General features: G+C 34.6%; 2 protein-coding genes across 5 annotated transcripts in view; one reads left to right on the top strand and one right to left on the bottom strand.

The window, feature by feature from the left end:
- The window catches only part of AIMP1 (aminoacyl tRNA synthetase complex interacting multifunctional protein 1), a 40,265-nt gene extending 15,960 nt beyond the window's left edge, over window positions 1-24,305 (bottom strand). The window contains exons 1-5 of one of the 3 annotated variants that reach the window (XM_047090615.1): window positions 24,016-24,305; window positions 14,052-14,185; window positions 11,451-11,564; window positions 6,720-6,884; window positions 3,901-4,106 (exon numbers count right to left, since the gene is read on the bottom strand). In XM_047090615.1, coding sequence (XP_046946571.1) covers window positions 3,901-4,106; window positions 6,720-6,884; window positions 11,451-11,564; window positions 14,052-14,185; window positions 24,016-24,017 — 621 coding nt within the window. In that variant the 5' untranslated portion in view covers window positions 24,018-24,305. Of the gene's footprint in view, window positions 1-3,900; window positions 4,107-6,719; window positions 6,885-11,450; window positions 11,565-14,051; window positions 14,186-17,328; window positions 17,413-23,934 lie in introns of those variants that run through there. The other 2 variants (XM_047090616.1, XM_047090617.1) reach the window with 2 other exon arrangements.
- Window positions 24,306-24,387: 82 nt separating this feature from the next.
- TBCK (TBC1 domain containing kinase) overlaps window positions 24,388-25,947 on the top strand; it is a 218,959-nt gene continuing 217,399 nt past the window's right edge. Inside the window, exon 1 of one of the 2 annotated variants that reach the window (XM_047090612.1) lies at window positions 24,388-24,635. The gene's annotated coding sequence lies outside the window, so the exon portion shown is untranslated. Of the gene's footprint in view, window positions 24,640-25,947 lie in introns of both variants that reach the window. The other variant, XM_047090614.1, reaches the window with a different exon arrangement.

Raw genomic sequence — 25,947 nt, 5'->3', positions numbered from 1 at the left:
TATCCAAAATATATAAAGAACTTATACAATTCAACATCAAAAAAGCCATAAACAATGCAATTAAAAATGGACAGAGGGCCTGAGTAGATATTTTTCCACAGACAGACAGATGGCCAACAGATATACAAAAAAATACTCAACATCACTATTCATCAGGTAAATGTAAATCAAAACCACAACGAGATATCACTTCACAACAGGCAAAATTGCTAGTATTAAAAAGCCAAGAAATAAGTGCTGGCAAGGATATGGAGAAAAAAAATTCTCATGCAGTGTTGGTGGAATGTAAATCAGTGCAACCACTATAGAAAAGGTTTGGACGTTCCTCAAAAAATTGAAAATAGAAATACCATATGATACAGTAATTCCACCACTGGGCACTTACCCAAATAAAATGAAAACCCAAATTCAAAAAGATACACACCTTTACATTTACTGCAGGATTATTTCTAATAGCCAAGATATGGAAGCAACCCTAGGGTCCACAGATAGATGAATGGATAAACATGTATACATACATATGTGTATGTGTGTGTATATACATACAGAAATATACATAATGTGGAATACTCATATAGTGGAACATTACTCGGCCACAAAAAGAATGAAATCTTGCCATTTGAGACAACATGGATGGACTTAGAGGGTATGATGTAAAGTGAAAGAAATCAAACAGAGAAATACAAATACTAAATGATTTCACTTATATGTAGAATCTAAAACACAAAAGAAATAAACAAACAACAGACCCTTAAATACAGAGAACAAACTTGTGGCTGTCAGGAGGGAAGTGGATAGGAGAGTGGGTGGGAGGATGGGCAAAATAAGTATAGGGGATTAAGAGGTACAAACTTTCAGTTATAAAATAAATAAGTGATGGAGATGAAAAGTACAGTATAGGGAATATAATCAATAATATTTTAGTAACTTTGCATGGTGACTACCCTTATTGTGGTGAGCACTGAGTAATGAATAGAAATGTTAAATCACTGAAACAATTGTACACCTGAAATTAACATAACATTGTAAGTCAACTATACTTCAAAAACAAATATCAAAAGTATTATGTACACTGCATATAACATTTAGGCCATTTCTACAATTTGTCATAGAAGTGAACAGAAATTTCTTTAATCTTCACAAGTTGAAGTGTCTTAATTTTTTCCCCATTTAGAAAAACCAAGGAACACAGTTGTTTATGTTCTTTCAACAAGCTTAAAATAGCATACAAGAGAATTATTACAGCAGAGGAAGAGAAAAGGCACATTCTAAATAAAAAAAGATCGTTTGCGGGTGCCTGGGTGGCTCAATTGGTCAAGTGTCCAACTCCTGATTTCGGCTCAGGTCATGATCTTATGGTTCTTGAGTTTGAACCCCAATCAGGCTCTGCACTGACAGCACAAAGCCTGCTTGGCATTCTCTCTCTCTCTCTCTCTCTCTCTCTCTCTCTCTCTCTGTCCCTCTCCCACACACTAGTGCATGCTCTCTCAAAATAAAGAAACATTAAACAATAAATAAATAAATAAATAAATAAATAAATAATGCTTTTATAAATTAATGTTATGGGAAATTTACCCCCAAATCCTATGATTAAAAAATAATAAATAAAAATCGTAACAGGCCTAAGACTCAAATTCAAAAGGCCCCCTTTTCAGAGGTCTTCATGAATAAGACTCTTCTTCATATACATAATTTGAAAATGCCACATGTTAGAAAAGAAGTTATAGAATATATGTATAAGAAAAAAGAACAGGGTTGTCTAGATGCAACTGTTAAAGCATCAGATGATACCCATGGACCTTTACATTAGAAAAACACACAAATCTACAAAGTTTAGCATGCAATTTTGGGGGGCAAAGTGCTTCTGCTTTATACAATATTTACTGCTACTGTCTTGACAGGTTAGATACAGATGTGTATATAAACAGCTTTGTTTAAGGCTATGGCTGACAGTTGTAGGAAGAGAAGAAATTGTCTGCAACTTATGGGAACAAAAAAGATGAAACCCAATGTAGGAGGAGATTTTCCAATTTGAGCTGGCTCAAGATCAATTGGTTCTTTTCTCCAGAGCTTCTTATGAACCTAACACCATAAGCAGTTATAAAGAAGTCCTGGTCCTAGAAAAGAGGAGTGTTAAAAAGAGGGAACAAAAGCATACACAGGAACCAAGTCTTTTTTTAAAGAGAAACTTTCACTAAACTGCTTATATCTGTTTTTCTCACCTGAACAGAACAGCCAGATGATCCTATTAATTTATGAGGTAGGCCATGTTTCTCCTTGGTTCAACAGGTCTCCAATGGCTTTCACCTCATTCAGAATATAAGTCAAAGTCTATACAATGATCTGTAAGAACTTAGGTCATCTGGCATCCCTCTCTCTGATTTCATACTGCATGGTATTCCCCCTTATTTACTCTGCTATAGTGACACTGCTTCCTGCTGTTCTTGCAACATGCCAGGCATACATCTGACTTACAACTGCCTGAAATGCTCTTCTACCAGACAGACATACGACTTTTCTTCACTTTCTCAGACCTTTACTTAAAAGTCTCTTTGTAATGCCTTCCCAGGCTACTTTATATAAAATTACATAATTCTAACTTCAACTCATAGACTCTTTCCCTACTTTATTTTTCTTTTAATACTTACCACTATTCAATATACTCTATATGTTGATTTTTCTCACTACCCCATAGGGTTGTGAGCTTCACAAAGCCAGGTTTTTGGTTTTTGTTTTCTAAACAAATCTACCTACCTACCTACCTACCTACCTACCTACCTACCTACCAGTCATCCTAATGCACTGCTATATCCCTTATCTAGAATAGTGCCTGGAAGTATCTGGAAGTATGAATGAATGAATGTAGGGATTTATTCAAAATCGCAAAGTGAATAAGCAACAGAGTTGGCAATGAACAGAGAAGAACTATTTTAATGTTAAAAGTCTACAGCCTTTGCAGTATCTCCGAAGCACCATGGGGCAAAGGAAATAGGCAGATGACTCAAATTACTATAGAAGATGTCTTGAAAGACCAAATTAAAACCATTACTGCCTGTAAGTTTTTCCACTGTCATTGGAAATACACACATGTCTATACACACACACGCACACACACATACACATATTTTAAAGACCTAAGTAATAACAAAATATAAAACATCCAGTTTTTAAGAAACAAAAAAATCCATTAAAAATTTTAAGTTCAAGCTCCATTAGCCCCTCTCCTCTTTTTTTCTTCAAGTATGAAAATATTTCTTGAGTTATAAAAAAAAAAAAAAAGATTCATTCTTACCCTTACTTTTTAGATTGATGCTTTCTGGGTTTACATAACAGTGATTTAAAAAAATCAAGGAATAATAAAATTCCATGACAGAACAATGATGATAAAGATATTTATACTATATTACATATAAAACACTAAACTAAAAACATTTTAAAAACTGAGAAAAAATAATGCATCTTTTTTTTTTTTTAAATGTTTATTTATCTGAGAGAGAGATTTATAGCATGAGCAGGGGAGGAGCAGAGAAACAGGGAGAAGGAGAATCCGAAGCAGGCTCCACAGTCAGCCCAGAGCTGGACATGGGGCTCAAACTCACGAGCTGTAAGATCATGACCTGAGCTGAAATCAAGAGTCGGATGCTTAACCAACTGAGCCACCCAGATGCCCCATCTTCTTTCTTTCTATCCTCATGAATTTGATCTTAATTTGCAACTCTTTTGCAGGTTTTTGGTACTTTTATTCACTTTTTTTGGTGAAATTTATTTTATTAAAAATTAATCAAATGATCCAGTCAATACTGGCTCATGTGGTATGGCCACCTTATACAAAATTATATGGAAGAACATCAAGAAAAAGTGACATGTGTATGCAGAAGTAATTTTAATTGTACAGATTACCTGTTCAAGAGGAACATGATTCACCAGGCCACTGACAACTGTTCTTGGGGCTGTTTCTCCAACATCTATTTCTTCTACATATAAAGAATCTGCATCAGGATGTTTTCTGGCAGTAATGATACAACCAACTCGAAGATCCAGACGAGAAACATCTATTGGCTTAGAGTCAGCACTTCCTGCTATTGATTGTTTTTTCTCCCTTTTCTCTAAAAAATATTTTTGAATGGTTAAACATCAGAAGTAAAACAAAAGTAAACTATGAAAAACTCATTAGCTTCAATACTGATGAGCTTCAAAAGAAAAAGAGTGTTTATCTCCTACCTTCACTTAAATAGTAACACAGGAAAGAATTATTCGAGTCCTAATTTCCTGAACCCTAATTTAGCTATTTCTCTCTTAAATAACTGCCTAAATCTCTAAAGACATAGAATAGAAGCTGGTAAACCATGTTCATTTATTTACATAATGTCTATGGATGCCTTTGCAGTATAGCACAGTTGAGTAGTTATGATGACTTTTTGGTCTGCAAAGCTTAAGATATTAAACGGACTTTTATTGAGAAAATTTGCCTTTCCCTGAAACAGAGTTGGAGAAAATCCTTTAAAATTTTTACTGTGACTCTTTAGAAAGTGAAAAATCCTTTATTTAGGAAGAACATCACAATTAGTAGCCAGCTAAGAGAATGAACTATATAATCAAGTATAATTTCACTGATAAAATGTTTGTCTCTTTAAACACACCAATAACTATTCAATGAATTTCACCATTTCTTATATTTCTCTGAACACTTAGGGTTTTAGGTTTATCTGAGCGACTATGGAGAAGAGAACATTTTATTCTAATGTTTTAAAAATACTCCTCTTATTTATGTTGAAAATCTAACTCTTATTAGCATTTTGAATACTTTGATCACTGAATCAAAATGTGACCTATGAAGAATTCATATTCCTTAAGTTTACATTTAGCTTCTCTGGCAGAAAAAAAAGTAAAACAAAATAAAAACTTATTCACCTGCAACCTACAGGGTAGAGATAAATAGTTGTGACTTAGAAGCACTCCTTCTCGATTATACCTTTGTTTAATCTTTGAACAAATATTTACTGAGATCTAAGGCACTGAAAATCTCTTTTAAGGAAGACAGATATATATAATGAATATGTGACAAACATTACATACACAAAGATATAATACAGAAATGCAGAGATAAATAATTCTGCCTAAAGTGGGAAAGAATGATTTTGTGTAAGGACATTCACAATTTATACAAAGAGAGATTACAAAAGAAGAGGTAATTCAAAATAATGAACAATGTTTAATCTTACTAGCAAAAGCTAGTAAAAATCCAAGTGATATAGAATGTACAACAAAATTACTAGGAAACAATACACCAAAAATCTTAGTTACCTTTGAGTGATAATCTATATATTTAATATAATGCAGTATAACAGTATATCTACATATCTACATTTTTAACTTTAATCTACTCCCTAGGCATTTGCAATACTTTTTATCAGGAATCCATAGTCCAGAGGTGACTGCAAACGTCAAAATCTATACCAAGAGCTTAGTCATCATAAAAGATTTTAGACACGTTTCGTTAAAAGATGAGCGATGCTCACATGTGGCAGGCTACAAGGACTGTATTGTAACCATAGCCTCTGCATGAGCAGAAATGGATTCTGGCAATTCTAGCAGCCAAGCACCAATGGAACACCCCACTATCCCAGCACTGCCCAATATGGTAGTTGCCAACCACACAGAGCTATTTACATTTAAATTTAAAATAATAAAAAACTCTGTTCCTTGGTCACACCAGACACATTTAAAATGTTCAACAGCCATCACTGGTTATTAGCTACTGTGTTGGATTATGAAGCCATACAGTATCTCCATCACTACAGACAGTACCACTGGACACAGGCATTCTAGACATAGAGCTCCATTTGGTCTTGTGTACTTCCTCCTCCCACAAAGGAAGACTCTTGTCTCATTTGATTAGAAGATTAACTAATCCTGCAGTCACAAAAATACAACGTATCTTATTTTGGGTATGAACTTCATCATACTTAGAACAGGCTGATTGCTTTGTGCCTACATCTGAATGAATTTTATAAAGTGAAAGAATTAGTTTGAGTTGCTTTCACTATAACCATACCACCCAGTGGTGAAGTTATGTAGAAGATGTACAGCTCCTATCTACTTCTAAGAAAGGTTACTGATGTTTACCAAAAGGAACTGGTAAGTGTTAGATGCTAAATTGGCTTAGGTTAGTTCACAAATTCCTCAGCCATATTTTCCAAAAAATCTTAAGTGGTTACAAGTGTTATGAGAGGTATGAATAATGAATTATAAAAGCACTTTTTTTAGACATACCTAGAAAAATGAAATCTACAAAGGAGTAAAGGAGACGAGGTCAAAAGAGTCAGATTTATGAGAATAGCTTCAAGCAATAAGGTTAAGGATAAATTAGAAAAGACTAAAAAGCTAACTTTCTACCTGTGACTTCTCTGAAACTGAAATACACACTAAAATTTAGTCACATCAAACCACATATGGACCTTTACACTTAATCTCTACTTTCTATGTTTAGTTATGTTAAAACATACTCTACCTCAAATAACACACTCCTACCCTGTCAACCTGGTCAATCTTCACATATTCCTTTAGAGCTCAGTTTCTATATTCCAATATCATACTGTTCCTAATTTTATTCTAGTTCATAAAGGTTTCAACTTTCTTTTGACACCACTATTAATATCGAAAATGTTGACATCTGATAAACCAGTCAAGAGCCAAGTGACCTTGAAGTTTAACAATACCTTTCATTTCAATTTTCTCTTTCATCTTTTCTTCTGCTCTTCCTCCTGTTATCTGTTCTTTGGCACCAGAAGATACAGTTGTCATTGGTATAGACTGTATCACTTTTTCGGAAACTGTGGAATTAGCTTGCAGTGGAGTACCAGATGGGAATGGTATTTGTTTCACTGATACAGAAAATGAAATAAAGTCATTATGAACTCTTTTTAAAAGAAAATTTCACTGTATATGATTATCAAATCTCTACTCTCTGAGACTGTAAAAAGGCTGCCAAAAAATTAATAATATTTTAAACATGATAAAAGTTAAAAGATCCTCATTTAATCACTAATGACTCAACTGAGACAATTGCACACAATAATAATGACTAATATTTATCATGTATTATGTCCTAGACACTTTTCAGAATGATTTATATAAATTAACTCTTGTATTTCTAATACCCTAAAAGCAGTACATTTTCTGTTGTTGTTGTTTTTTAGAGAAAGAGAACAGAAACAAGGGAAAGGGGGAGAGAGAAAGAGACAGAGACAAAGAATCTCATGCAAGTTCTATGCTCAGTGCAGAGCCCAAAATGGAGCTCGATCCCATGACCCTGGAATCATGACCTGAGCCGAAATCAAGACTTAAGACACCCAAGCGATTGAGCCACCGAGGCACCTCTAAAAGCAGTAACTTCTATTCACATCCCCATTTACAGATGATCAACATGAGCAATACAGAAGTTAAAAACTTGGCCCATCACACACAGAATGAGTAGGAAAATAAATTTATACTGAGGCAGTCTGTCTCCAGAGACTAGCCTCTCATGGTTTGGCAAGATGGCATGTTTTTCACTCAGGTTTTCTTTTATACTGAACAATTAACTAGGAAAGTGCTTTAATAATAGTCATTTCTTTATCAGCATTAATGGAGATGCAAGTCCATAATTCTATTTCAAAAAACTTTTTATGGAAGAAAATTCCTTCAGCAATGTTAAAAACACTCTCATGGCCTAGTGAATATGGAAAAACAAAATCTTGTGAGAGATTTTGATGTCGGTTAGATTCTGGCCAATATTCAGACCACTTTTCTGAGGTATTTTTAAGTTCCCTGGAGGCTATTGCTTCATTAAATAATGTGACACTCCTTATTTTATGTTCCACCATTCGACAGAATACAATACTTTAATTTAAGCTGTTGATATGCTTTAGCATTTCATTAATAAGATTAGAGTTTAAAATGTTCCAGGGCAAACTTTTGGAACTGGGAAAATGGAAAGCAGTTTTACACTGCTAATATTTTAACTGTTTATTTAATTCTGTACCTGTATTCCAAACCTCTTTGTTGTGGAAAAGATCACATTTTTCATTAACAAACAATATTCTCTTCAGATGATAGTTTTAAGCACACATTATTGATTTTTCCTTACTTTTGTTTAGCTCACAAAGGGTAGAACCCATACTACAGAATTCAAAATAAACCACTCACTGACAGAATAACATGATAGGAAGTAGTAAGAGAGACTTTCACTATACTTGGGCCTACTTAGGAAAGATTTTCTATGGCACAAAAACAGACACATAGACCAATGGAATAGAATAGAAACCCCAGAACTAGACCCACAAACGTATGGCCAACTCATCTTTGACAAAGCAGGAAAGAACATCCAATGGAAAAAAGACAGCTTCTTTAACAAATGGTGCTGGGAGAACTGGACAGCAACATGCAGAAGGTTGAAACTAGACCACTTTCTCACACCATTTACAAAAATAAACTCAAAATGGATAAAGGACCTAAATGTGAGACAGGAAACCATCAAAACCTTAGAGGAGAAAGCAGGAAAAGACCTCTCTGACCTCAGCCATAGCAATCTCTTACTCGACATATCCCCAAAGGCAAGGGAATTAAAAGCAAAAGTGAATTACTGGGACCTTATGAAGATAAAAAGCTTCTGCACAGCAAAGGAAACAACCTACAAAACTAAAAGGCAACCAACGGAATGGGAAAAGATATTTGCAAATGACATATCGGACAAAGGGCTAGTATCCAAAATCTATAAAGAGCTCACCAAACTCCACACCCGAAAAACAAATAACCCAGTGAAGAAATGGGCAGAAAACATGAATAGACACTTCTCTAAAGAAGACATCCGGATGGCCAACAGGCACATGAAAAGATGTTCAACGTCGCTCCTTATCAGGGAAATACAAATCAAAACCACACTCAGATATCACCTCACGCCAGTCAGAGTGGCCAAAATGAACAAATCAGGAGACTATAGATGCTGGAGGGGATGTGGAGAAACGGGAACCCTCTTGCACTGTTGGTGGGAATGCAAATTGGTGCAGCCGCTCTGGAAAGCAGTGTGGAGGTTCCTCAGAAAATTAAAAATAGACCTACCCTATGACCCAGCAATAGCACTGCTAGGAATTTATCCAAGGGATACAGGAGTACTGATGCATAGGGGCACTTGTACCCCAATGTTCATAGCAGCACTCTCAACAATAGCCAAATTATGGAAAGAGCCTAAATGTCCATCAACTGATGAATGGATAAAGAAATTGTGGTTTATATACACAATGGAATACTACGTGGCAATGAGAAAAAATGAAATATGGCCTTTTGTAGCAACGTGGATGGAACTGGAAAGTGTGATGCTAAGTGAAATAAGCCATACAGAGAAAGACAGATACCATATGGTTTCACTCTTATGTGGATCCTGAGGAACTTAACAGAAACCCATGGGGGAGGGGAAGGGAAAAAAAAAAAAAAAAAAGAGGTTAGAGTGGGAGAGAGCCAAAGCATAAGAGACTGTTAAAAACTGAGAACAAACTGAGGGTTGATGGGGGGGGAGGGAGGGGAGGGTGGGTGATGGGTATTGAGGAGGGCACCTTTTGGGATGAGCACTGGGTGTTGTATGGAAACCAATTTGACAATAAATTTCATATATTAAAAAAAAAAAAAAGGAAAGATTTTCTATAATATAATCAAATGCAGCTCTCTGTGTGGTACTTTAATATTGTAACAGAGCTATTATTATTGTTGTTCTATAATATAAATTTGTCTAGACACCTTTAAAATAATTCAGTAAAATTTAAATTTTTATTTATAACATAATTGAAATGATAATTATCTGCTGAGTTGAATAACCTAAAAATTATATGATTTCAGGAGTGCCTGGGTAGCTCAGTTGGTTAAGCGACAGACTCTTGATTTTGGCTCAGGTCAAAATGTCACGATTGAGATTGAGCCCTGCATCAGACTCTGAACTGAGTGTGGAGCCTGCTTGGGATTCTCTCTCTGCCCCTCCCCTCCTTGCCAACACGCATGCACTCTCTCTCTTTCTCCCTCAAAATAAATAAACATTTATAAAAACTTTATGATTTCAAGCAAATTATAGCTGTCAGCTTTAATTTCCTCATGTATAAAACAAGGACATTTGTGTACACAATTTTAAGGATAAAATATATAATATACATGAAGCACTTGGCACACCTGCCTGGCATATAATAAAACTTAATAAATGTCAGCTAAATATTATTATGGCTTATTTTCAATAACTAATAGGGAACAGTGATGATCTAGTTGAAGCATATAGCACAGAGATTAAAAGCATAGTTTTTTTTTTTTCAAAAATAAACATAAAAAATTTTTTTTAAAAAAAGGGGCCCCTGGGTGGCTCAGTCAGCAGAGCGTCTGACTTCAGCTCAGGTCATGATCTCGCGGTTTGCGAGTTCGAGCCCCACACTGGACTCTGTGCTGACAGCTCAGAGCCTGGAGCCTGCTTCGGATTCTGTGTCTGCCTCTCTTTCTGCCCCTCCTCTGCTCACACCCTGTCTCTCCCTCTCTCTCAAAAATAAATAAACATAAAAAAATTTTTTTAACCAAAGTTTTTTTTTTTTTTTTAATTCAAGTATAATTAACATACAGTGTGCTACATTACTTTCACATGTACAGTATGATTTCCCTGATAAGGGAAGAATATACAATGGAAAAAAGACAGTCTCTTCAACAAATGGTGTTAGGAAAACTGAACAGCTGTATGCAAAAGAATGAAACTGGAGCACTTTCTTACAGAATACACAAAAATAAACTCAAAATGGATTAAAGACCTAAATGTGAGATCTGAAAGTTCCTAGAAGAAAAGATAGGCAATAATTTCTCTTGACTTCAGCCACAGCAACATTGTCTAAACATTTTCTAAACTGAAGCAAGAGAAACAAAAACAAAACTAAACTACTAAGACTACACCAGAATAAAGCCTTTTGCACAGTGAAAGAAACCATCCACAAAACAAAAAGGCAATTAACTGAATGAGGGAAGACACTTGCGAATGATATATCTGATCAGGGGTTAATATCCAAATTATATGAAGAACAACTATAATTCAACACCAAAAATAATTAATAATAATTCAACACCAATAATAATAATCCACTTAATAATAGGCATAGTACCTGAAGAGACATTTTTCCAAAGACATACAGATGCCAACAAACACATGAAAAAGATGCTCAACGTCACTAAAAGCATAGGTTTTTGAAACCCAGCTCTGCCACTTTTTGCATGAGCTCAAACAAGATCATTTGCCTTTCCTAAATCTCCATTTTCTCTTTTGTAAGGGGAACAATTGCATAAGAAGGGCTACTGTGGGGATAAAATGAGAAATCTAGCATAATACCTAACTTAATAAACAATGATATAATTACTATTATAAATCAAAACAACCTATTATTTCAATATTTAATCACCTCCGTTCTGAATTTCTGCCTGAATTAGCTCTTGTTTCAATTCTTCAATTTCTTTCTTTAATTTAGCATTTTCAACTCGAAGTTTCTTCTCTTCTCTCAAAGTTGCCTGCAAAACTAGGATCAAGAAAATCCAGTAAAGATATAGCCATGTTTTCTAAAAGGTTTCTTATGAATACTATTTGAAAAGAGCATAGCAGTATAAACACAACTAAGATAATACCAGTAAACAAATATTTGTCTATTCCTTTATATCAGTTTAGAATTTATTAAACTACAAAAACGGTAAAAAATCTGTGAAATAATAACAGAACAGAAAAGTTTTGTTTATGGGGCACCTGGGTGGCTGTCAGTTGAACATCCAACTTTGGCTGATGTCATGATCTCACAGTTCATGAGTTCAAACCCCATGTCCAGCTCTGTGCTGACAGCTCAGAGCCTGGAGCCTGCTTCAGAATCTGTGTCTCCCTCTTTCTCTGATACCCCCTACCCTGCTTATGCTCACTCTCTCACTCTGAAAAACTGAATAAAAATTTAAAAATAAATTTTTTTAAGTTTTGTTTATGAATCGTTTTTCTAGCTTCCATAATGATGCTAATGACAAATCAATAATACATAAACTATCAAAATGAGACAAATATTAAGATACATTATTATTTCTTTAAGCTGGAGATCTAATGATAGCAAACCATAAAAAAACTATTCTCACTTCTTTCTTTTTAATCATTACCTTGTAAAAGTACAATCTGTTATTCTTTTTTTCCTAATTTCTCAGAGGTTGAGCTGGCCTGCCAAATATTTAGTGAGTGAAATAGCTTCAAAGATTTGCTCAACATATAATACGTGCATTAAAGGTGAGCAACAGGATATACAAAAGAATAAAAACAAAACAAAACAAACAAACAAAAAACAATGATTCTCAGTGGGGTTAGGACTGCTCCCGAGGTAGGATTCTTAAAATCTGTGGGAGTATTTTGGGGCATTTACTGGGCAGAAGTCAGGGATGCCAAATGTCCCGAAACATGCTAGATACACTCATAAAATGAAGAGCTGTTTCACATTCTGCAGAATTTTCCACTGACCGATTGTACATCTGTGTAGGTGAAAATCCTGTTAATCATTTGAGCCTAGATCCTATGTTTTATATATAAACACAAAATATTATTAAACATTTTCATCACACCCTGAATTTTTTATAAATCAAGTATCATATAAATCCAGAATAAACTATTCTTTGCTTTGTTCACAGCCTTACCCAAAGAATTATTCATCATTCTGAGTAAATCAAAAACATAACTGAAAGCTGCTTCTGCTATCGGAGTTGCTAACATAAAGGCAGACTAAATAAACACTCATATCAATTAGCATTATATCTGTTGCATTCTTGGTGATTCTATGTATGTGAATCATATAGCATGTGACTTTCTCATATGTCTGGTAATACCATCCACCTAAGAATTTACTTACTAAAATACGTATTTTTATTATTACTACCATTTATAAATTACTTTCTTTTTTAATTTTCCTGTGTATTATATACATGATTAATGTATGGTTTGAAATTATGTGTATAGGTAGGTTATTTTATCTAAAAAATATTTTATTTACAAAACATTAAGAGATTTTACGAAATATTTATTGCAAAACAGGAACAATGGGACTGGGAAGCATCAGGATAGGCTACCAAAAAGTAAAAATGATAAAGGCGAAGAATAAACACGCACTAAGGGTAGAAAGGTTCCTTTTTCTTTTAATTAGCAAAATTAAAATGTTAGTCAAGTTGTTAACAGGCACCCATATGAGAAAAAATTCACAGAAGAGATTAGAGATCATCTCTAATCTCTTTATCTTACTAATGGAAAGAAATATTAAAAACTTTAAGAAAAATAACAAGAAAAATCCTTTAAGAATTTTAAGAAAAATAAGAAAGTTTATAAAACATTATAAAAAAGACATAATTAAAGCAGTATTTTAAAATAAAGAAAAAATATCCTGAAGAGTAAATGTACAATTCTGTAAGCCATTCACAATCTTATACAGCAAAGAAAAGCATTTCTTTAGTTATGGTAAAAGACTTAGGAATTTTCGTCACACCATTAACATGGACTATTGAGAAATAAAATAGACTTAACAAAATTCAACCTAAATCCTAAAAGGAGAAATTCAGATTTGATATTTTTGTACTTATCATAGCAATTTCTAGGTAAAATTTAAAGACATATTGGAAAAATGTAAAAATCATTTCAGCAGATGTCTCAGTAGAGGGTAATATGAGTATATATTTTCACAGGAGATATCTGAGTTCATATTTGATTTTACCCAATTTTCTTCATTTTACTCTCCAATTCTATATCAACTTATTTTAAACATGAATTTTCCTTTAGCACTCTTAAAATAATACACTGTTTTCCTTATATTACATTCATTACATATGAATTTTAATTTATCTTAATCCCAAAATATTTTACTCAAAATTAAAATGTTAAAGGAATCTAAGTTATCATCAAGATGATGAAATAATATTTACGGGGTAAACACAGTTTTTGTGCTGTCAATATGTGAATTCCTTTTAAGTATCTCCTCAGAAAATGTAAAATCTCTTACTTGCTTTCTCCTTAAGAAGAGCAACTTGCTGCTTTAAATATTCAATAATTTGATCTGCTTCTGCACCCTTCTGTTCCAGTCTCTTCAGAACAGCACCATTAGTTGCCATTTTTTTAAAGATACGGCAGAAAATCCTAAGTGAAAAAATAAGTGATAAGTTATACCACAGAAGGAATAAAATTTATTGTACAGAACACTAAGCAAGCAGTTTGAAAGGAAAAACATCTTCCACTTTAACAGATCAATATACTAGAAAACTACATTTCCTATACTTTTCCTCCAGAGCAACAAACCGAATAAATGGCAGAAACATTAAATGACTAACTCCTCAATATGTTTGGAAGAGGGAATCAATTTTCTTTCCCTAAATGCAAAAAACATGCTATTTCACATTTTAGGCTGGAAAATTTTAAAGAAACTTTTAAAATACAGCAGAGTATTATAACACAAAACAGGAAGACTAAGAGAAAAGAATAACAATAACCTTAACCAAGCTGTAACTGAGTGCCACTCCTGTGTTCCAAAGTTAAGAATTGCTGAATTCCCTTTTTATATGCTACTTTTAGATACTGGATATTTCTACCGCTTATTTAACTATGTACAAATGTAAGGAGGAATATGTGACTTAGGAAAGACAAAAGAAAAAGATCAACAATTAGGAACATATCAGTATTAAAGACATGCCTACTCGGAAATAATGTCAGCATATATACTGTGACTCTTATTAAAGAAAATAATTAGAATTTTAATTTCATAATAATTTACAGAAATTAGAAAACATCCTCTCAGTATTCAGAAAAATGTGTATATGCAAGCATTCTGAGATTAACTCATAACGTTAAAGTTTAAACTGCCAAATATTAAAACAGTCACACTAACAAAAGACAAGATAAATCATTAATACTACAAATTGCTCTTTTTTACCTGATTAACTTTAATTTATAATACAAAACATAACAATGACACAAGCGCTGCTGAAGTAATTCTGATTTTAAATAAGTGATACACAATAAAATGGTGAAATTTTTTGATAAAGGAAAAAATTGGCTAATAAAGGACAAATAATGTAAGATGTTTGAAAATTTCAAATTATGCAATATCCATCCTATAAAAAGGACATTCTGAAATCTTTACCTTTTTATTAAAAGAGAAACAATCATCAAAAAACTTTTATGCTAAAGTTAACAATTTATAAATAGAATGACTAAAAAAAACTGATAAAAATAAAGTTGCTAATAAATGAAGAAAATATAAATGCGGTTAATCTGAGAAAGTCATAATAAACCTCTCATTTTCTATACGGACTATTATTTAACAATTTAAAAAATACAGAGCATTTTGGTACAAAAATTGAAAATGAAGATACTAACTTTTTAATTCAGCCAATTTTTACCAACATAAACACAGAATACCCCGTTGCTCCTCAAATGTTTTTTTTCCTTTTAGAATTTTAGAGAAAAATACATATGAACATATGAAGAAAGTTAAGGTAAAAACAGCTTGTTCTTTTGGACTTTTAGTATCCTCCTATTAGCATTCTTTCAGTTTAATGTTTACTTTAGTCTAACATCATAATCAAATATATTCAATAGGTGAAATAGCTAGCCCAAGAAAAATAATGAGTATTTGATTTAGCATAATTTGTTAACTTTTACTTTTGTAGCAAAAAAAAAAAAAAAAAAATTGATGAGTTAATACCAAAATAAATGTGACATTAGTGATATGCCTTAGAAAAATCCCCAGTAAATGAATATCTTAACTCATAAGAAATAACTATAAGTATAAAATAGTTGTCATGAATTTGTCTACTGGTACAGAAGTTATCTCACAAATACCAGCCAAACATGAAACTCCTGTCCTGACTCACAGAAAAAGTTTCAAAACTAACAATAATTTGCAAAATAGAGATCATAAATCCCACCGAAGAGAGAAAAAAGATATTTTACTGAGTTGATAAATCTATTAACTATCTACAAAATCGTTATAAAAATAGTTAAATAAAATATCACTTTTGTAATACATACTGAAGCACCAGCGTAACTTTAGTAAGAAAGAATGCTTAAAAACATAAACACAAATGAGCTGAATATACTAAATATATATATAAAACCACTAGAGAAAACAATGGGATAAAAAGAAGTGGTAACACTTTGAATGATACTGATAAAATATATATATATATATATCAATGCTTTATGTATTTATTACATAAATTATAAAAGAAGCATAATTTATATACTTGGCTATGACTTTACTATTATAACTTTAGATTAAGGTCTAACTTAAAATCATGAAATAAAACTAGGACTGAGACATCACTTGAAATATTCAGGAAAAATGGATTCATTTTTAGGTTTTTGGGTTTTTTTTTTAATGTTTTTTATTTTTGAGAGAGAGACAGAGACAGAACACGAGCTGGGGAGGGGCAGAGAGAGAGAGAGAGAGAGAGAGAGAGAGAGAGAGAGAGAGAGGTAGACACAAGAACTGAGCGAGGTAGGCTCTAGGCTCTGAGCTGTCAGCACAGAACCCGAAGCAGGCTGGAACTCATGAACCACAAGATCATGACCTGGGCTGAAGTCGGATGCTCAACCAACTGAGCCACCCAGGTGCCCTGTAAATGGATTCATTTTTAATCAAATAATTGTACAAATAAAATATGAAAAATAAAGAGAAAACATGTTAGTAACAAAGAGAAATGTTACTGAAAAGACATATATAGGACATGAAGTCTTAAAATGTTGAGAACAGAGAGATGACAGTGATCCTAATAAACCACTTGTATATAAAGTAACTATGGATGACAGAAGCCATCTCAAATTTCCTGATAGGTATTGTTGAGTAATAATATCTAGCGCTTACTTTGTCTTTAGTAACTGCCAGGTCTTTTTCTCAGTACCTCACAATATTAACTTAATTATCACAACACCATGAGATACATATTATTATTATTCCTTCTCCTTGTTTACAATATTAAGAACTTTTTACAAGAGTATGAAATAAAAGTAATTTAATAACAGGAACATGGATTTGCAAATCACAAGACCTTGGATCAAATCCTACCCTTTGCCTCCGAATCAACTTACCTAACCTCTCTGAGCCAAAAGTTTTCTCATTTGTAAAATGGAGATAATTTTATGTATCTCATAGCCTTGATATGTGGCAAAATAAGATACCATGAATAATATTCAATATTTCTGGCAAGTGGTAAAAAATGTCAGGCACTGAGCAAAATTCTGGTCACACAAAAAAAAAGATAGGATATATGTACAAACCTCACCTTCAAGAAGCTCCCAATAGTGTAGGCTACCGATGAGCATGATATTTTGTAGATCTTTAGGTAAATGATTTTTGTTTTCTTAAAGGTTAAGAACATAACAAATAATAAAAATACAAATTATAGATTGATATTAAAAATACATTTAGATAATTTGGCTAAGCCATACCTTAATTTCTTTGTGAGTGGTGGTATACAGTCTATGGGGGTAATAAATATTAATTTATTTACATTAATTATGAATTTTGTTTATAATAGTATATAAAATATACCTAGAGACTCCTGTCCTCAGGAATACAAGACAACAGCCAACTGAAATCTTTGCACTTTCCCCTACAAACAGATATTGCCATTGTAATTACAGAAACTCTAAAACTAGATTTAAGATTATTTAAACAAATGGGGCACAAAAAAGGAATACTGAATGGCTTATAGATTTCAGTTTGAACACCTTGTGAAAGTCTTCTAAGAAACTAGTATTAATGGTTCTCAACTCTAGCTCAAAAGGCAAAGCAGTCCGACACAAGCCATACATGCCATTTTGCCAAAGGCACACAAATGGCCAAGAATACCAAGAGAAAAATTGTCTTATGAAAATTATGTAAATTGTTTTGGTTTAAGGAAAAGAAAAAAGGAGTAAAAATTCACTAAATACTTTCTACTCACAATTTTGCTATGAACCTAAAACTGCTCTAAAAAATAGTCTTAAGAAAATTCACTGAACAGCACACTTAAGAATGCATGAATTTAAAACCTGAAAATACTCTACATCCTAATTACTTATGACAAAGGCTTTATTTGGTTATGCAATAATTAATAATATCCCAACATTTACAACATATATCACATAATGATAGGTTACTTGTAACTATTTTAACTGCCACAAATATCAATAACATCATTACAAAGGAAGTCTCATTAAGAGAGAAAGTATCTTTTGCTAGCACAGTCATGTTTCCAGCAATAATCAAGTTTTCTTGACAAAATAAAACTTAGGAGTGACTATAAAACACACTAGCTGTTTTAACCAGCATCTATTTTTTCTTTACTCCTAGGTTATCTTGGCAATATTACTCATGATGTGAAAATTAACCTGTCCTTTGAGATATTCTGGATTAGTCAGAAAGACAAGTCTATATGTTGAACAAAATTTTCCTCAAATGCTAAGAGCTACGTATTGTTTTTGAATTAGAAGCTCTGGGAATAGGTTTTCTAGTACTTGTTAATTAACTTTAAATTTTTCAAAAATATAAGTATGATGCATAAATTTATGTCCATATTTTATAGTAATATGTAGATATTGATCACTTGCACCAGCAGAAAAGTAGTTGTCTTTTTTTTCCCTTACAGTATTTATAGCTAACTAATCTTGGTTGAATCACATACTTAACAGCCTGTGTGATCTTGGTAAAGTTACTTAACTTCTCTGTTTCATTTTTTAAATTTATAATGAGGATAATTTCACCTGGTTTCACTTTCTATTCCTTGGCACCTCCTTTTAGGGATCCTTTTTCTTGACTTGTTCCTTTTATGTTTTTCAGGGTTTGGTCCTGATTTCTAGTCTCTTCTAAGGATTGCAAACTATTACCACCACACAAAGCAGGGATCCCTTTGTGTTCCAGGGTTAACAATGTTTGAAACAGCTGAAGGTTTAAGCAAGGCAAAACAGACTGAAAAACTCCCTGTTGTCTGCTACTTATGCCACCTGCCAGGTCCCTATAAATAACTTATGTTCACGACCCCAATTTTACTTATATTTCCCGATTTTGAGTCATGTGCTGGGTTATAGTAGAGAGCAAAATTAAACATATTCTTTGTATTCACTAAGCTTTCAAACAAATGAGGGAAAACACAGTAAACTGGAAAAAAAATTTAAATGAGGTTAAGTTTAGGGCAACAGTGCTAGTTTAATAAAAACACTGCTTAAAGCTTGGACAAATCTTGTACCATTCAACCCAGTGCTCATTTCATTATCATGTGCCAAGTGCTCCACAGTGACTTTCAATTTTACACGGTATTTTACATGGAGTACCTACTGAATTTCATAACTTTAAGCTCCCTTTGTCTCCTCAAGGCTTTTAATGTGCTAATAGGCTTAGATTTTCTCACAGATGATAATGCTAATAATAATTTTTTTTAAGTTTATTTACTTATTTTGAGAGAAAGCAAGTGTGAGCAGGGGCAGGAGCAGAGAGAGGAGAGAGAAAGGATTCCAAGCAGACTCCCCACTGTCAGTGTGGAGCCAGATGTAGGACTCTATGCCATGACCTTAGCATGACCTTTAAAACCTGAAAATACTCTACATCCTAATTACTTATGACAAAGGCTTTATTTGGTTATGCAATAATTAATAATATCCCAACATTTACAACATATATCACATAATGATAGGTTACTTAGCCCAAATCAAGAGTTAGACGTTTAACCAACTGAGCCACTCAGGTTACCCAATAATAATAATGTTAATAACAGATAACATTTTAGAGTATTTATTATGGGCTGGCTAAATGCTTTACATAGATCATCTATGAATACTCTATAATTACTTCCATTATACAAAGAAGAAAACTTGAATTAAAATTAGTTTGCCTTAGGTCATGTGACTAGTTAGTAACAGGATTAAAACAGGGTCGGTCTGATTCTGCAGTTAGCTCTTTTAATATTGAAGCTCGAATTTCTATAAAGGACATAATTCTGTAGAGTTTCCCAATGTATTTAACCACAAAATCCTAACCAAGGAGCACCTATAATAGAACTAATATCCTCTAAAACATTTTGGGAATACTGGCTTAATCTGTACTAAATTGTATTTAATGATTAGGAGATTAAAATACACATAATAATTGCATGCATAGTAATTACAAATGCAAAACACATAGAAAAAAAGAGAAAACAGTACATGAGTACGTAAACTGGGTTTGGATAGTAAGTTTCTGGATAGTTTAGACAGACTTTTCTTCTTCCTTTACTAATTTTAAAAAATAATGAATTTATTTTATAACAAAAAGCATTTGAAAAGTATTATCTAAATTATTTTGCCTTTAATTTTGTTCATAATATTCATTATGGGTCATTAAATCTAAAAAGCCATTGTAAGATGCTGCTATTCATTAAAGCTGTTGCTGATTTTAGGAAATACATGAATTTAAACTACATCTTAATCATTAAAACATACACAAAAGGTTATTTCTGAGATTCCTATCATTGCCAAATGGCTTCCCTATACCTCAGTAGTCTTTCCCCACTCTGATTCTAAATTGTCAGTAACTTCTTTTAAATAACAAATTCCCTGCCCCGGCTTTTCAATGTTAGGAACCAAATATAAACAAATAAGCTATTGCTTTGAAATGGAAATTTTAAGTGCAGGTTTTCAATTTTATTTTATAGTATAGGAATTCTACAAAAATTTGGAAGGGTCTCTCTACTTCCCAAACATCTGATTTCACTGTTTCAGAACTTCAACTAGGTAAAAGTTTATGTTCTTCTTAGACACTCTAAGTACTGTATTTCATAAAATCTAAGATGCCACCAATTGTAGAATGGCTCCATTCATAAGATGCTCTGGCATTTTATGTACCATTAAGAAAAAAACCACACACCCTGCATCATTTGAAAAATCTCTTTTAAATTTAGCCCTATTTTTATCTTATGTCACTCTTTTGTTTCCCCTTATCTGTGTATACACAGTGACTTTTCATTTTAATGGTAAATCTGCATATAAAGGATACTTAAAATGGAGATTAAAGCCAACAACTACATACCAACACTACACGTAACCAAACTGATGACAATATTAACCATAATGACCAAGTCTGCATTAAGTACAGGCACTGACAACTATGTTGCAAATGCCACTTAGTTCATAGTGACTTTAAGACATCAATAATTGTGAAATGTAAATGTGAGAAAAACATGTATATCAGAATAAACTATAGTGATTTTAATTAATTTTTTCTCTCCCTTTCTACCACCATTCTTATTCTAACCTTCCAATCTTCATTCCTCCATTTGCTTCATAATCTAACTGCCAAATCACCCCACAAGAACATTTTTATTACCGTGCTACATAAGGGATACTTTTTAGAACAAAGTTAGTACCTGTACTAGGATTTAAAACCTGTCAAATGTAAGAATTTTTAAAAAGGTATATAATAAAATTAAATATTTTGAGAACAATCCCTCCCAGAGACACTCAAACTACAATAGCAGTGGTAACTGGCAGTAATTCCACGAGTATTTTTGCAACCTTTGCCAAAATATTGAAAACAGACCTAAAACTATGCTTTTGGTGAATGTTTATTTATTTGGCATGTGGTCAGGGCACGAATTCAAATTCTAACTTGGCCATTCATCAGCTGTGTCACTGTTTTTATTTAAAAAATTTTGAGGTGGGCCACCTGGCTGGCTCAGTCGGTTAAGCCTCCAACTTCGGCTCAGGTCATGATCTCACCACTCCTGAGTTCGAGCCCTGCATCGGACTCTGTGCTGACAGCTCAGAGCATGGAGTGTGTTTCCGATTCTGTCTCCATCTCTCTCTGACCCTCCCCGCTTGTGATCTGTCTCTGTCTCTCTCAAATATAAATCAACATTAATTTTTTTTTTTTTTTTTTTTTTTTTAATTTTTGAGGTATAGGGGCACCTGGGTGGCTCAGTCGGTTGAGCGTCTGACTTCGGCTCAGGTCATGATCTCACGGTCTGTGAGTTCAAGCCCCACGTCGGGCTCTGTGCTGACAGCTCAGAGCCTGGAGCCTGCTTCAGATTCTGTGTCTCCCTCTCTCTCTGCCCCTCCCCTGCTCATGCTCTGTCTCTCTCTCTGTCAAAAATAAATAAACGTTAAAAAAAATTTAAATTTTTGAGGTATAACTAACACATTAGTTTTAGATGCACATGATTCGATACTTATGTGTACTGCAAAATGATCACATTAGTCCAGTTAACATCCTTCACCATAGTTACCAAAATTTTTTTCGTGTAATGAGAACCTTCAAGATCCACTCTTCTAGCTACTTTCAAATATTCAATAGAGAATTAACCATAGTCACCGCTTTGTATGTTATATCTCCATGACTTACTCATTTTAAAACTGGAAATTTGTTTTTATTCTTGATTGTTTTTCTTTACTTACTGGAGTGCCTTCTTCCTCTTTACTAATAAGGGCACAAGGAGTCTTGGGGGACTTAAGGGATGGCTATGAGAAGACAGTCCATACATTTCAGGTGTTATGGCCATTGACACAGAAAATCTTCCTGTCCAGTGAAATATGCATAAAATTTAAAAAAGGGTATGTCTAGGCCTCTCATGGCCTTCTTAGCAAACACCAAAGTCACTTTTTTACCTGATTCAGAATTTCTCCAGTAGGGTTTAACCATCCCTTTACATTCAAAGCAGCACTCAGCAATATCTTACTCCCATTTCTTATCCAAGAACACAGCTAATAACAACAGCCACTATTTTAATGAGCCAAGCATATTACATATGGAGTCCTTTAAGCTTTTCAACCGTGTGAGATAACATTTCCATTTTATAGAAAAATTCAGAGAAAGTATGACTTGTCTAAATCCATTCAAATATTAAATGGCAAAGCTCTGATTTTAACTTGTGTTAAAACTCACACTACACTTCATTTTCAAAGTGTTTCCCAAATCTAATTAGAGAAAATTAACTTACTACCCACCAATATTCTTATCCATCTAAATTAAGGGCACTAAGAACCTGACCATCCATTTCTCACCACCCTTACTCAAGCTACCATGTCTCCTGTACCATGTCTACTAAAAAAGCCTCCAAACTGGTCTTTCTTCTACCCTGTCCCTTTCAATATATTCTCCACAGCAGCCAGTAAGATCCTCTTTTTAAAAGGAAGCCAGATTATGTCGTCTACTGCTCAAAAGTCTCCAATAGCTTAGATGCCCTCAATATCTTTCATGATCTGTTCCTTCTATGACTTTGTCTCTAGCTTTAATCCCTTAACCCAACTCCAACCCACAAGCTTCCTTGCTATTCAGGAGAGTTTATGTTTCATGGCATCAACTAGCAATAACTGTTTATGGCTGGTTCCTCTACCTGACTGCACTTACCCCAGGCACTTGTATGGTTAATTCTCTCACTGACGTCAGCTCTTGCTTGAAAGTTGTCTTTTCAGTGAGACTTTCCCTGGCCACACTAATATTTCAAACTATATCCTCCTCTGCTTTATTACTTATCCCTTAAGCGCCCATTACGACCTGCAATAGAACATGTTTTTCTTAATTCTGTTTAGGATGTCTTCCTCAATAAAATGCGAACTACAGGAAGATAGGGGTTTCTGTTTTGTCCATCGTTCTGTTCCCAATGCCTAAAACAGTACCAGAAACATAGTGGGCGCGTAACTAACTGAATGACTTCCTGACCCACCCCCACCCCTTTCACACACACCGGCGCGCGCGCACACATATAACTAAACGTGTTTGTGAATATATCTTTTCCAGTAGCAACCTTTCCGTCAGCCCCGCATCCCGTTTCTCAAACTTGGTTCCTTCAAGAGGTACCAAGCTGTTCCCTACTTCCACATGGCAAGACTGGTGCTGGTATAAGCGTACTTCCCACCAGTATTCGGAGGCTAGGTCCTACCTCCCAAGATGAGTAAGGGAAGGAGGACTCTTCTTTGATCTCAACACGCCTACCCCCGGACCCTCTCAGGGAGTCACTCACATAAATCGGTGGACAGAGCAACCTGGAGAGCTTCACCCGGTAGCCTCAGTCTTCAGCAATTAGGGGCACCGTCCCGCACCCGACGGCAGTGAGAAAGGACCCAACGAGGTGTCCTCACCAAACGCCTGAGCGTTCCACCGATTTAATGTCAAATTCTGTCGCCCCCTTCCCGGGCGTAACCGCACCACACTGTCCGTCTTCTATTTCCTCAGCTAATAACTTGAACTCCTCTGCACCTCTTCCTTGGTAGCTACATTTTGTCGCCGGTTGGGTAAGGGGCAAAACGCCGGACGTCGGGTCTTTCCTCCATGTTGTGTCGTGGAGGTTGTGAGGTCAGAGGAAACGGCCGGGCTGAATCGAGGGCGGGGGTGGGGAGAGCTGGGAGCTGTCATTGGAGCGGGTCTGGCTCGCGCTCCCGGCCAGATTCCGAGCCGGGAATTTCGGCGGGTTTAGCTCGCCGGCAAAACGCAATCCCAGCGCTCCCGGAGCGGCCTCTTTTGTAGAAGCACCTGAGATGCTGGGTGTGGTGCACTAAACGGTAGCGGCAGCAGCAGCCACAGCAAGCTGGGGCCCTGTGTAGAAGCTCCATCCCCTTGTCTCTGTGCCCGCCTGACTCAGAGGCAGGTATTTGGGTTCGTCAGTTTTGTGTGTCGTAGTGGGTGGGGCCGGTGGGAGGTAGAGGAATGTCAGGTGCAGCTAGTGGCCCAGTTTGTCCGCAGTAGAGGAGCCAACCTTTGGAGCTGCTTGCTACTGAGTCCTGTGCCCAAATGGAGCTAATGTCCGCCTTCCTTCCTACACACGTTTACCCGAGTCCTTTGAGAACTGTAGGCAGATGTTTAAGAGTAACCACTGCATCACTGCTTCGAAGGAAGATTTAAAGAGGCGTTGGAGAATGTAGATTCAGTTCTCCATTACTCACCATAGATGCAAAGTCTTGGTTTTGTTTTTGGTTTTCAAAGGTTTAGTCATTTGTCGAGACATAACGTTCCCTTGTGGAGTGGGGGAATGTAAACAACTGGAAGTTCCTTTAGAATTGCCAGTGGTTTCTTTTCAACGCCCCTTGGTTCCTGTTTTTGTTTGGGACAGAAAGACAACTTTTTGAGGGAAAGTATATAAAATAAATGAGCTAGTGTTATTCGCCCGTTGAAGAAATGTGTGAATTATTTTATTCATGATGAAATCGGTATCTTTTGTACTTTGTTTTTGCCTTCGCCCCCCGACCTCCAATCTAATTTCGACTCCCAAATTCTTTGTGGGTAGGGATTGTGTCTCGTTCACTGTCGTTGGCCCTGAAGCTGGAAAAACACCTGAGTTAAAATGGGTTCAAGATATTGGTTGAATGAATGAATTTTCAAACCCCATTCCTACGTTGTATTTCCTCAACTAATCTCTCTCTCAACTTCAACTGTTTTTTTTTTCACTAGCTTTCTTCCACTCACCAAGTGTGAACAAATCTATGTGTATATTTTTTTATATGTGAACCTTTTTATGTGCACTCATCTACATGAGTGCTTGGTAGTTGAAGGAGAACATTGATGAAATATTTTACACTAACTCGTGTCTTATCTTTTTGAATCATTTGTGTTTCTTTGTTTGGTTCTTTGCTTTTCAGTTGTTTGATAGTCTAATTGAAAATCAAATAGTATGATATAGAAGGATTGCATAATAAAATGCAATAGTTTAGTGTCTTCCTTCCTACCCTTAGTCCTATTCCTCAGAAATAACCCCTTTTAACCTTGTTAAACCTTAGCTCTATATGTTGAATAGTAAAAGAAAATGCTCACTCTTTTTTCTTTTCTTTCTTGATTTCTTTTTTTTTTTTTTTACTTTTTAAGACAAACTATCCATAACCTCCCTTATCCAAAGTTTTGAATAGTCATTACATTTTTTAGTTTTCATATTGGTTAATGTTATAATTCTAAATAATATACG

Source organism: Lynx rufus, unplaced genomic scaffold (genome assembly GCF_022079265.1).
Source record: "Lynx rufus isolate CCGP_SWC_20201006 ecotype Redwood Valley unplaced genomic scaffold, mLynRuf1.p SCAF_3, whole genome shotgun sequence".
NCBI lineage: Eukaryota > Metazoa > Chordata > Mammalia > Carnivora > Felidae > Lynx > Lynx rufus.
Note: the sequence above shows the minus strand (reverse complement) of the source record. Positions and strands in the feature narration are given on the sequence as shown.